General features: G+C 39.1%; 1 protein-coding gene across 1 annotated transcript; it reads right to left on the bottom strand.

Annotated features, from left to right (window-relative positions):
* Positions 1-5,172: 5,172 nt before the first annotated feature.
* On the bottom strand, positions 5,173-11,075 carry ciarta (circadian associated repressor of transcription a). Its single transcript, XM_062991819.1, has 6 exons — positions 10,994-11,075; positions 8,539-8,777; positions 7,527-7,602; positions 7,241-7,319; positions 5,901-6,075; positions 5,173-5,744 (listed from the first exon to the last, which is right to left on the bottom strand). Exons 2-6 carry the CDS (start codon positions 8,773-8,775, stop codon positions 5,286-5,288), a joined length of 1,026 nt encoding a protein of 341 aa, XP_062847889.1. The 5' UTR covers positions 8,776-8,777; positions 10,994-11,075; the 3' UTR covers positions 5,173-5,285.
* Between the last annotated feature and the right edge of the window lie 2,292 nt (positions 11,076-13,367).

Below are 13,367 nucleotides of genomic sequence, written 5' to 3'. Positions count from 1 at the left end.
ATTTGAAACCTGGATCCCAGCAGAAGTGAGCTAGCATAGTTCACCCAAAACAAACATTCTGCATGTCTAATAATAATGGTATATAATAAGCTAACATTTATCATTTTACAATGTATTTGTTGTAATACGCCACCGGTGCAAATGTTTCTGGTGCATGTCTCTCAAATATAATACATTGTTTTTCTTTAAGAATCATATAATCAGCAGAACAGTTTGAGTGAGAAATAGTTTTATTATTTGGTATGTTTCCCTTTACACTGTAATGACAGCATGCCTCAAGCTAAAATCTGATAATCCGTGTTTTCCCAGTATGATTTCACGAGCGTCTGTGAAATGCCATAAACGTAAATCATACAAGGACAAATGTATTATTTCCAAAATGCATTGTTTATTAAAAGCATAAAAAAGTAGAAAGAATAATACATGTACATGAGAAGTGATGAGCACTGATGAGAAGAAATGGAGAAAAATAAGTGCAATTACTTTGTATAAAACAGTTATTCTGTTTAAAACAAACATAAAAACAAATGAACTCCGTTGAAAAAAAACTGATTTCATTAGGAACTGTAACAAATGTCCTTTTTGAAAAGCTATAGCAGCATGTTTCATTTGTCCCTTCATTAACTGTTAACTGCTCTGATATGACACTGTTAGTTTACTAGCATGAACTATTTATTTCTGGGAGTTATAATCTGTTTAAATACTGCAATCAGTGTTTGCTTAATTAGCCAGGAATATATAGTGTCAGTGAATAAAAGCAATAATAATAATAATAGTGTCAAAAAATATATGAATCAGCTGTTGCTGACCAGATGTTGGAGTTTAGGAAGATATGTTTAAAAAATTACAATAATTTGCAATACTTCTACATTTTCAAAGTACTTCTAGAAGCAAGCAATAAGCATCAAGAATCAAGTCAGCATGAATAAATAATTCAAATAACATAAATATCTGTAGAAACAGACACAAGAATAAATAGACTATGAATAATCTAACACCGCTGGGAAAGTCTGGGGTTACCAAACACAGTATAATAGGAAGCACTGGAGTCTTGGATACTTTTTACTTCATCTTATTTCACGTCTCTTTACTTACAAAAACTGTACAATCTTTGTTCCATTTTTTGTATATTACAGTGTTTTCTGAACCAGTCCTCAAGGAATTCAGATCCAGATAGCTTAAATTTCCCTCTCTTTCTGCCTCTGACACTTTGAAACCAATTGATAAAGTACACTGGATATCAGCAATAGGTTCTAAAGCCCTTTCACACGTGCATGTTCACATTGCTGCATTTTAACCAGCAATTTTAACAATAAAATGTTTAATTTACTGTGTCAAACCCCTGTGTGATTTCCAGGTAAATACCATGTCACTTTCTGGTAAAGAAAAGCTGATGTCTGAGATGGGGGGAGATAGCTAAAGCTCTGTGACGGAGTATTTTTTCTGTAAAACCGTACCTGCCCTGACCCTGCCCAGGATGAAGCGGTTGATGAAATAAAAATCTATTATATGTGGGATTACGTTGGGCCTACTGGGTCGTTGATATTACCTGGTAAATTTTCATGTACCGACGTGTAAAAGTCAACCCAACATTGGTAATGTGAAACCCATATTTAAACGGGGTTGAAAGGGGCTTTGATGGAATCATTCAAAGAGAGTTTTATACATTTGCCTGAATTTAATTCAATGACCTGTGAATCAGATGTCATGGGATTTATCATATTAGAAAACCTTTTTGCCAACATGATGGCATTTTGGTTTTAATATACTGCGGTGGCTTGTCTGATACAACTGACCAGAAAACTGCACCTCTACAGCATCTTTTGCATCTTGACTTCAGGTGGAAACTCAGCCCTGACCCCTCGACTGACTTAACCCAGCTGATTTTGTTGGTAAAAGAACAAAACATGGAGATCTAGAGGTTTCGTGGGAAGCACATTTAAAATGATAATTTAACTCTTTTTGGAACCACAGACATGGACAGCTATACCCCCAAACCCTAAACCATACTGTGATCCCATGGCTGTATATATACAAAACTGTACAACCAATCTTTACCTTTCATGTTTTTATGTTTCCCAGCATGGTCTTTGGAAATCCAATGAAAATCATTTTGGCCTGTCTCAAAGGTAGTTCTTTTTTTACACTGCTTGCACACCACTCGCTTTATAGTAAAAGATGCCATGACTTTACAACTGTCTGCTTTTCTAAAGTCAATAATAAAGCATAACAGTGGAGGCAATGCAAATCCTGAACATAGAAAATGTGGTGTAGACCGATGTGCTGGAAGAGAAAAAAAAATTGGACCAGTGTGGCTTCCCAAGGTCTATTTCATCATTTACGTGTCAACATTTCTACAGCTGGCACCTACTGTTAATCTTACTGCTGTCGGATTTGACCTTTCCTCAACACATCGGTCCCCAAACCAATCAATTTTTTCCCCCAATATGGTAAAGTGTACCAATAACAACAGTGAATCCCTAGTACAGGAACTGAGGATCAAAGATTGGCTAAGGTCACTGAGGACCTGTTTGGGAAACACTGGCCTATTGCTATATTTATGTCTTTCTTTTTAAACCAGTTTGCTCTGCTAACTCACCCTGGCCTTTCCAAAAATATACAACATTACTAAACTATACAAAAGCAGTTTGTCAATTTTCCCTTTTTAAATTATTGCAAAATGTAATGCATTCTCTTTCATAATCCTATTATCGCACTTGCTTCATTCTTGACTTGACCCCACTGCTGTCTACAGAAACAAGAAAATCCTTTCACACTGCATAAGCAGTGTTTTTCAAACTGGTTCACAGGGACCCCATAATGTCACCAAAAGGCACAACCTTCTCTTTCCTTCTGCCTATTTTAAGATCTATTTGACTGCACCATCTACTAAAGATTAAGTGGCTCATCTACCTCTATGACATCACCAGTTTAATACCAGCGATCACAGACATTTTTCTAAAATAAATACACATAGAATCACCACATTTCATCAATAAAAGCACCACTTGTGTTTGTTCTGATTTAAACTTGCTAAAGACAATAAGCTATCAGTGTCTTAGGTGGCACAACATAAAAAAAACATGCACTTGTTCATAGGGACAAGGGTTCAATTCCTAACAGTGTCTTAAGCTCGAATCCCCACAGGGCCTGTCACTTAAGCGGCTCGTCCATTTTGTAACAAGTGTTTCAAAAAAATCTAAGTCAATCCACACTGGAAGCATCTCATCCCAGTTGCATAGGCACTGCTGGGAACTGGCACACAAGAGAAGGAGAGTTTTACTGATACAGAGGGATTTACCTAAAAACTGACCAGAGAACAGAAGGACGGTAACCAATCAGCATATTTGTTTCCTCATGTTGCTGAAAAATGAGGACGATACCGTTCACACAATCATTTCTATCAAAATTCACAGTGCATAGAAAGTAAAATTGTGTGATGAAATCATACTCTATTTAACATTAAGTCGACTAGTGTGGCAGCAATGTATTCTAAAAGCGGACCAAATCTGGGACAGTGTTTTTGTTTTCATTGATAAATTTCTTTAAGTTGTAGTGACAAGCCTTCACTGGAAGTACAAAAACTAATAAAAGCAATACATTTAGATGCTGAAATAATAATATTTTCTTATGTGAGTTTAACATTCTGTGTATTATAAGCACACAGAGGCTTTCAGATCTGCTCACATGGTATTCGGCAGGTTAATCTCATTTATTACTGAAATGCATTCAGATTATAAATCTAATCAGTAAAATCATAAATTAAAAGGTGCAATTGAATTTGTCTGATTCTAAAATCACTGTGCAAGAACAAGTGCAAAATAATAATGGACAAGAAAGTTCATAACAATGAAATAATGAAATAACTGCAAGAAATCACATTTCAGCAATAATCTGTTACTCAGTAATCTGATTTTTCATACCTAGCAGATTAAATCAGTTTATGAGGAGGTATCTTGCGTCATTATTTTAATGTGCAGTATATTATCATTAATATTTAATCATCTGAAATCAGCACTTCTAACACTATACTCAATATGCCCAGAAGTATTCGGACACTGCTTTTAATTATTGAGTTCTGGTGTTTCAGCTACACTTCTTGCCAGTTTCTCTATTTATTATTCACAGAAAATGTATTTTATGTTTATTTTATGAAGTGGATCCAGTTTGACTGTGGCCCTGTGCCCGAAAAGTTTTGGCTCATCATTACATATTCATTACATATAAAATTGGTATGACTCACCACTAGTTTCTGACCACGGATGAGTTATTAGTTTTGTGCTGGTTTACCAGATTACTGGGAGCAAGAAGGTCCAAGGTTCGATCCCCAGGTGGGGCGGTCCGGGTCCTTTCTGTGTGGAGTTTGCATGTTCTCCCCGTGTAAGCGTGGGTTTACTCCGGGTGCTCCGGTTTCCTCCCACAGTCCAAAGACGTGCAAGTGAGGTGAATTGGAGACACTAAATTGTCCATGACCGTGTTTGATATAACCTTGTGAACTGATGAATCTTGTGTAATGAGTAACTACCGTTCCTGTCATGAATGTAACCAAAGTGTAAAACATGACGTTAAAATCCTAATAAACTAACAAACCAGATTACTGGGCAAAGATCCAGTTTGGTATGTTTACACAAACACTTCAATAATCAGATCACTTCAGATATTCATTAATGATCTGATTATCACGAATACGTTAAACTATTTAGCACCTTGGGGCATTAATTATCTAATACAACCTTGTTTTACAAAGTGGTCATCCCTAATGTTCCCAAATCTAAAACATTGATTTGTAACTTTTTCCTGTTTTAATCTATTGCATGCCGATTCTGTCTGACTTCAGTTAATAGCTTCAAATAGATCAATTCCATTGAGTAGGCATGTGCTGATAATTAGTTATACAATCATAAATAATTAAAATAATCAAAACAGATGGTTTGAAACAAGGACACTCAGGACAGGATGTCATTTAGGGACAACTGTCACTTATCAAACCCAGGTCACACACACACAGCACTCATTTACAGGAAGGGCTGACTGATGCTAGATCAGTAAAATACATTGCAGCTGATATTCTGCTCTTTTTTAAGTTAAAAAAGCCCAAAGGCACAGCCTAAACTGCACCCATTTTTAAAACTATTGTTTGTAAAACCACAAAAAGGATTATGTTAAACACTGTAAAAATGAGAATACCTCAATATTTATTTATGCCAGAATACACAAGTTCCTCTGCAGCCTGTGCTTGTTTCTAGTGCATTAAGTTAGCAAAGGACTTGAAACCTGAACTGTGATCAAGAAGACTGACCCCGTTCCTCGGCCTGATCGGTCATCTCTTGCTGACTTTGACGAGCAACAGGCTCAGAGAAGGACGTAGTCGAGGAGACAGCGCTGTCCTGGGTGGCTGGACTGCCCCTGTTGGACGTAGAAGGAAGTGTAAGGAGAAAGTGGGCTTTCCTGTCATGTTTGCTTCCATTTCCTAAAATCTTACTTGATGGACAAGATTTGGGTGGAGAAAGTTGAGGGGAAATGTGGACCCATGTCAAGCTTGGCTCAGAGCAACAAAGGGCTTTGGATCCTGAAGGTTCTCTATTTTTTGGCTCTGGCTGGTCAGTTTGGGGTGCAGGGGCAGTGCCAAGTGATAAACTTTGGGTTTCTTTCTCTTTTTCATTCACATGGTAGCATTTGCGTGCAACAGGAGATGGAGAGGTGGAAGAGTCAGTCGGTGTGTTGGACCAGCTTAACTTTCGCTTCTGTGAAGAGGAAGTGAGATGAAGACCAAAGGTTAACAGCATTCTTGAATGAACCCTACATTTCCAAGTACAATCCATAAAAATGTGTAGCAATGACACAAACTTGGTAATAACATTAGTAGTGTGTGTGGTTCTGGTGTGTGTGTGTGTTCTGACCTTAACTGGAATGTGAAGTTGGTCTTTGTGCTTGTGTATCGGTGTGCTGCTGGAAGGCGAGTTCTGTCCTAAATGGTGTGTAGATCCACTAGTTCCTGCAGACTGAAGGCACACTTGAGGGAACCAGTGCTTTACCATTATTTCCACCTGGAGCAAAGTGGGTAAATACCTCTCTCTAGATGAAACAGAAGAGGATTGGGAGAAAATGATCATGGGTAAAGACTCTAGCGTAAGGGCAACAAAGCAACCACACTACTAAAACAAGGTACCAGTCAATGATGGATCAGAAGTGGCAAAAAAAACCATACTCTTTTTTTGTATTTTTTATTAAAGTCTGTTTATTTTGTTTTTTAATACAGTTTTACAAAAATAGCAACAAAGAGAAAATAAAAAAAGGAACAAAGTCCCCTTCCCCCCAGACCAGACATGAGTATTCAAACTTAAAATACAGCCAGTATACAATAAATCAAAACAGAAAATGCCATCACATTAAAGTTACATATGTTAATTATACCGTCGTGCCGTTAGCCCCCATCTCCCCAATATGTGCCAGAAAGGGCTGCCAGATATTGTAAAATTTCTCGGTAGACCCCCGGACAGTGTATCTAATCTTCTCCAGTCTGAGATGACTAGCGACTTCTGTAAACCACTGGCAATATGTAGGTGGGGCAGAGTCTTTCCATTTAAACAGTATCAGTCTCCTAGCCAGGAGAGAGCTGAAGGCCATAACGCTAATTTCTTTCTTGCTGGCGGTGCCACTCTCCGGTGTCACACCAAACAGGGTAATAAACGGGGATGGATCAATTACTCTCCCAAATATTTTAGAGAAAGTTTCAAAAATTGTACGCCAGAATACATGGAGCTTTGGACACGTCCAAAACATATGCAATAGAGTGGCCGGGGCCTGTCTGCATCGGTCACATGTAGGATCTATGTCTGCCCTAATCTTAGAGAGTCTGACCTTAGTCCAGTGCAGCCGATGCACAATCTTAAATTGAATGACTGCATGTCTTAGACAGATAGATGAGGAGAAAATTCCCCGTATTATTATTTAAAAAATAAACCCTACTCTTTTAGCAATTAAAAGTACACATATTGAATTATAAGAAAAACTGCGGTAAACAATAATGCATTCAGACAAGGAATACCTTGAAGAGGGTGTCAATCCATTGCAGGGCTTTGACCACCACTCCACTTAGACACTCAGGCTGACTGACAGCACTGATGAGATTCAAACCACAGTGGTGGTGGGCTAATGTAATAGAATGCTGCGCCACCGGACCATCTATATTGTGTTTTTTTGTAGATGTAAGAAAAATATAAAAGAACTTATAAATTACCCAATGTGTGGCTTTTGAAGCAGTCCCATGATCCTCTGGATTCTGTCCATTGCCACGCTTTGCTGAAAACTGCTCAGACCTGTCAAGAAATTCACATTAGTAATGATAAATATTAATCTATTAATAAGTTAATCTAATAGTATGTATTATGCATCCCATTGTGCAAAAACAATTTAAAACAGTTGAAATGATTGACAAATGAAAACCCAATCAGTAGTCCAGTAATGAAAGTCACTTTGACAAAGCACAGCTACTACTAAGAAGTACCTCCTAGGGTACCACACACCTTTATCAAATCGTCCCTTCTTCAAGCCGTTTAGAAGTTCTAACAGTGGACGGACAAAACCCTGGAGCTCCAAACACTAACAGAGAGAAAGAGAGAGAGCAAGAGAGAGAGAGAATAAGATATACATATAAAAAGTGTTAGAAAGAGCGTGTAAACATCAGAACTTTGTTGAGAATCACATTCAAAAATAACAATTTGGAACATGACTGTAGCCATTCCATTCAGACACACAATACAGAGCAATACAGACAGCGTTCCAATTTTTCATTGATTATCATTTAGAGCAAGTAGTGTTCTTCTGCCTGGACTGCTGGAAAGTTTCTAAATGGTAAGTGTGCTTTACACCACTTTAGCCAACATTTGGCATTGGAAATCTATGCCAATCCATGAAGTTTCTTCACCATACTTTATAGTTGGCACTAAGCATTCCTGCAGATAGTTTCTTGCAGAATTTGCCAAACTTTTTGCTAAACTAATTGCTAGTTCAATCGTGCCATGCTTGACACCACTTCAGCTGATGCTTGGAATTGCGCATGGTGATCTCATTATTGTGCAGCTGTCTGGCCAGTGACCCTTAGTTTGTGTTGTTGCTCCTAGACATTTCCACTTTACAGCAGTAGTAGCACTGGTCTAAAGACAACAGGGAATTATTTTACCAGAGCTACATAACGGCAACAAGTCTAAACAGGTGCATAATGAATTCTCTATTGTGCAGCTGCCTGGCCAGTGACCCTTAGTTTGTTTTGTTTCCACCTTACAGCAGTAGCAGCACTGGTCTAAAGACAACAGGGAATTATTTCACCAGAGCTACATAACGGCAACAAATCTAAATTAATGCATCATGACTTCTCTATTGTGCAGCTGCCTGGCCAGTGACCCTTAGTTTGTTTTGTTGTTCCTAGACATTTCCACCTTACAGCAGTAGCAGCACTGGTATAAAGACAACAGGGGATTATTTCACCAAAGCTACATAAGGGCAACAAATCTGAATGAATGCATTATGAATTCTCACTTTTTGAGCAAACAGCAGGTCTCCACGAGTCCCTCCGGCTTTCTCTTTCTCACCCTCTGTACTGCACCATCCCAGTTCTGAGGAAGAGGAAGAGGAGAGGGAAGATGAGGACAATCTGCTGTGACCTCTGGTGATCTCTGATCTCTCCTCTTCGGACAGGAAGACCTCAGAGTCGTCCTCGCCGGAACTGGGCCAATCTGACGAGGCCTGTAGGGAAGTGCTTTCTACAGACTGCATAACTAAAGAGAAGAGAGAAAATAAATGAATCCAAATGAGTTAAACAGAAATTGATAAATCACAGAAACAAAACCAGTCATGTTGAAAATTACAAATAAAAAAAAAAAAGATTTATGAAAGGTGCACCGTTGCTTGCAGACGAGATCAAAGAGTTCAAAGAGAATATTAGGTCATGTCTAGACCCCACTGAGAAACAGGAGGGGCTGAAATTGTGTTTGCAGACTGGAGGCAAAAAATGAGCATGGGTTTTATGCATCATGACTTGCTATCAGGGGCAGAGTAATGTAGCAGGGGTCTCTTGATATTCATCTTCTCCTTCCAGCACTCTCTCTCACACACACACACAGGCTCGCCAAACGCCTCACACCCATCCCCCAACTGTGATTTGCACTCTCCATTCAGCAGAATTATACTTGTGTCTGCAGATTTATAAACATGTGCGCATCATGTGCATACATTCACAAACAAGAACAGAAGAACCAACCCCCGGTGCCAAACAAGTACCAAATGGAAGTTCAGATTCTAGTTCTAGTAAAAATGACTACAGTAAAAGCAACTGGGCGTGCAACAAACTCAGCTGTTATTTTCTTTTCTGACTGAACAACTCGAACACATACTTTCTGTAAAAACGCTAAAATTTGACTTCTTTCATGAGTTTATTGTGGGTTTTCTGAATATCCATGGCACTAAAATGTACATCCAGCAAGTTAGATTGATGACTTTGGTAACGTTAAAATGTCAATAATGGCATGGCCTCCTAATTAATTCCAGGTTCAAGATTATAATCGACTACAGTGGGTGACCTCTCTATACCCACATAAATAGGGCTAGTTTATCTGCTCCTGTTGTATACGGAACAAAACCTAATGCTCACCCTATGTCACGAGTACAATTTGTCCGGACGGTCAGATGTAATCCAAGAACGGATGAAACTGTCTACAGACAAACAAGCTGGACATTGTCATGAGCATACAGTTTGCTTTTCAAGAATGTTTTTTCTTAGTCCATGTGATTAGCAACAAACTTCACTCAAACCTTTGGTATTAAAACACTGAAGCATGGGTTCTGTTGAGAAATCTTTACGACTGTGAGTCCCGTTGATACCAATCAAGAGCAGCTACCATAAAACCTTTGGTCTGAAAACCTTTGGTACTGAAAATGTGGCCAGTGGGCCCTGGTGGGTTTTCATAATATGAATCCCCTGCTTCATATGAATGTCATTTACTTTTCCTGATTGTTTCACGCTGATCAGGGTCACAGCAGTGAGGATCAAACCCAGATCCCCAGGCAAATTAAAATACCATGATTTATATACGGAGTAAATGTGCTTGGGTGTTGCAGCCGTCTATTACTTTAGTCCACCACCACTGAGATATGGGATCAAATCTCATTGGGGCTATTCGCTGACCGGGTGTCAACACAGACATGATTGGCTATGTCTAGGGGTGGGTGGGTAAAGACCTGTGATGGATTGGCACCCTGGCCAGGTCATTCCTGCCTGGCACCCAGTGTTTCCCACTGCAACCCTGACCAGGATAAAGTAGCTGCCAAAAATGAAATTAAAATGTATTAATTAATAATAGGTTATTATAATTTGTAGGTTATTTATAGGTTATTTACAACTTATTTTTATTTTTATCATAGCCCTGGGTTCTGGCTGCTGGGTAAGAAAGACACATTTTGTTTCAGCATAATCTGACAAATCAGGGGTTTGTTTTTTATTATTCTTGGCAAGATTCCACTGTTTCAGCTATGGGGGCTAATTTAGCCAAATTTGCTTATTTTTTTCTTCAAGTTAATTGATTTAATATTTGGTTTTTGGTAAGAAAATTTGGTTCTAGTGTGTTTCATTCGTATTTACCTATTAAACTTTAAACTGAGTAAGTTTTACGCGTTGTTTCTACGAGGGAGTTGAACCGGAATGCCGACTGCTGAATATTAAACTAACTGTACGGTTTAATAAATGGTTTAATAAATATATTTGTGTTTAATTGAACTGTTGTAAATCTGACTGAATATTTTGCATGTGTAAGGTTTACATGTCTGAAAACGTTCTCGGAGGAAAAACGACCGTTAATCCAGGACGCTACATTTAAAAAGCCAAGACAAACTTCAGTACCCGGCGTTCCTTCTTTTATTCGAATTTTATTTCATAATTAGCTGTTAGAATAACGAATTGTGTCGAATAAAACTATTTTGAAGAGAAAACTATTCTTACCTGACGAGCAGTTCAGGATCCTCAGCTGCTTCCTCCGCCGCTCGCCCTCTTCCTTTCTCCAAACGTCAGCACGCGCTCCAATACACGTGCCGACTTAAGCTACATATCCGAGCAACCAATCACAGACTGCGCTCTCCACACAGACGCTTCTGATTGGCTAAGATTGAACCGACTAACAGATTGGTATGCCTGGGATTGGCCCGTCGGATCAACTCCACCTCACGTGACCGCACCCACACGTGTTTGACGTGTGTTTACTGAAGACCCTTACAACACGGTGGCTCAGTGGGTTGCACCGTCGCCTCCTGGGTTCGATCCTCAGGTGGGGCGGTCTGGGTAATTTCTTTGTGGAGTTTGCATGTTCTCCCCGTCTCTGCGTGGGTTTCCTCCGGGAGCTCGTGTTTCCTTCCACAGTCCAAAGACATGCAAGTGAGGTAAATTGGAGATACAGTACAAACTAGTCCATGACTGTGTTTTACATTAAACTTGAACTGATGAATCTTGTGTTTGTTTATTAGGATTTTAACGTCATGTTTTACACTTTGGTTACATTCATGACAGGAACGGTAGTTACTCATTACACAAGGTTCATCAGTTCATAAGGTTATATCGAACACAGTCCTGGACAATTTTGTATCTTCAATTCACCTCATTTTGCCTTTGGACTGTGGGAGGAAACCGGAGCACCCGGAGGAAACTCACACAGACACGAGGAGAACATGCAAACTCCACACAGAAAGAACCCAGACCGCCCCACCTGGGGATTAAACCCAGGACCTTGTGCTTCACCTGGGGGATGAATCTTGTGTAAGGAGTAACTACCGTTTCTGTCATGAATGTAACCAAGGTGTGTAAAAACATTAAAATCCAAATAAATAAATAAAACCCTTAAAAAGTCAGTTCTTTTACATTTATGTTTTCAGCATTTAGCAGAAGCACTTATTCAGGCAGTTGTAGCCTAGTGGTTAAGGTACTGGACTAGTAATCAAAAGGTCACTGGTTCAAACCCCACCACTGCCAGGTTGCCACTGTTGGGCCCTTGAGCCCTTAACTCTCAATTGCTTAGAATGTATAATGTAAGTTTTTTTTGGATAAAAGCATCTGCTAAATGCTGAAGGTGTAAATCTTCTGAAACCCTGCTAGAATTAAACTAGACAATAAAGGCATTCTATTTGATTCTATGGACAGACAGAACTGTATTAACTTTGCAGTGTAACAGTAGCATCAAACGAGTGAAACAAACATGTAAAAAGAGGAGAAATGTTAAAAAAAGCAAATATATGTGTGTAGGGATTTTTACAATGTACAGATGACACCAGTCAAAATAAGGAATTTACATAATTACAAGAATGTCTTTGTGGATTTAGCAGATATAACTTAGTGGTATTGATATGTGTTCATAGTTCAGATACAGTGCAGAACCAGCCCAATGAATCCTGACAGAACTGTGACTAATTCTTATATTAGAGACTAATTGAATTAAGTAATAACGCAGGTGTATAAGTCTATTAGTAAATGTGTCTCTGTGAATGGCTACATGTATACAGAAAGCTTAACATTCCTGGGAATAAAAAATGTTCTTTTTTATCATTACATATGTATTTGGGGTTGTGATTGTGTTGTTAGAGCTGTGTATGTTGGCTGTGGTGGTGGTGTTAGAGTTGTGTATGTTATGTGTTGTGTGTTTGAGCAACTCTTCGAAAAAATGCACTTTATTACTGTAAATGTAATTACTATGCAACCTTTCAGTAAACCCGCCATTAAATTTTTTTTATCTCGCATGTATTTTTAAACCGCTGCTTTAAGCTGTTGTGTGTGTGTGTGTGTGTGTGTGTGTTACACGTGCGCCTGAACTACCGCAGATTTGTGAATGAGTCGCGTCACGACCACAACACGTGAGCATCTGAGTGGTCGGTGTAACCACGCCTCCCACGATCAGTGAGGACGAATGAGAGCGGACTTCGCTGTTATGCAACTCCTTGCACGTTGCGCGTGCGCACACACACATTCAATAATTGCACACTCAGAGGAAAACCCGTAACAAGGTGATTTTCATGCAGTGCACGTAACGTGATCAAAATTGTCGCGACCCTAGGCGTTTTGGTAACAAAACGTATATTTCAAATCGCATGTACCAAATGTTTTTGAACAAGCTTGTACATTAAGTCTCTCCTTATGGGTGTCCTTTTGAGTCCTTATAAAAGTGACAGCGGTCTCTTACGCTAACCCACCACTGCTGAGATTCAGGTTCATGTACATTACTTTTACAGCGTTTAGCAGATGCTTTTATCCAAAGCGACTTACAATGGTAACTAATTACAGTGCAAGCAATTGAGGAAGGTTGGGCTTAAACCAGAGGCCTTCTGACTACTAG

The sequence above is a fragment of the Trichomycterus rosablanca genome, chromosome 3, assembly GCF_030014385.1.
Source record: "Trichomycterus rosablanca isolate fTriRos1 chromosome 3, fTriRos1.hap1, whole genome shotgun sequence".
In the NCBI taxonomy this organism is placed as follows: domain Eukaryota; kingdom Metazoa; phylum Chordata; class Actinopteri; order Siluriformes; family Trichomycteridae; genus Trichomycterus; species Trichomycterus rosablanca.
The sequence above is the reverse complement of the archived record's forward strand: the minus strand, read 5'-3'. Positions and strand labels throughout refer to the sequence as shown.

What these genes read in the sequence shown, in the direction of transcription:
- ciarta (XM_062991819.1), bottom strand. Translation starts at nt 8,775, where the DNA reads ATGCAGTCTGTAGAAAGCACTTCCCTACAGGCCTCGTCAGATTGGCCC. An exon ending in ACCTGCTGTTTGCTCAAAAA is followed by an intron (nt 7,603 to 8,538) that starts GTGAGAATTCAT and finishes TCTCTCTGTTAG; the next exon opens with TGTTTGGAGCTCCAGGGTTT. An exon ending in AACTTCACATTCCAGTTAAG is followed by an intron (nt 5,745 to 5,900) that starts GTCAGAACACAC and finishes TCCTCTTCACAG; the next exon opens with AAGCGAAAGTTAAGCTGGTC.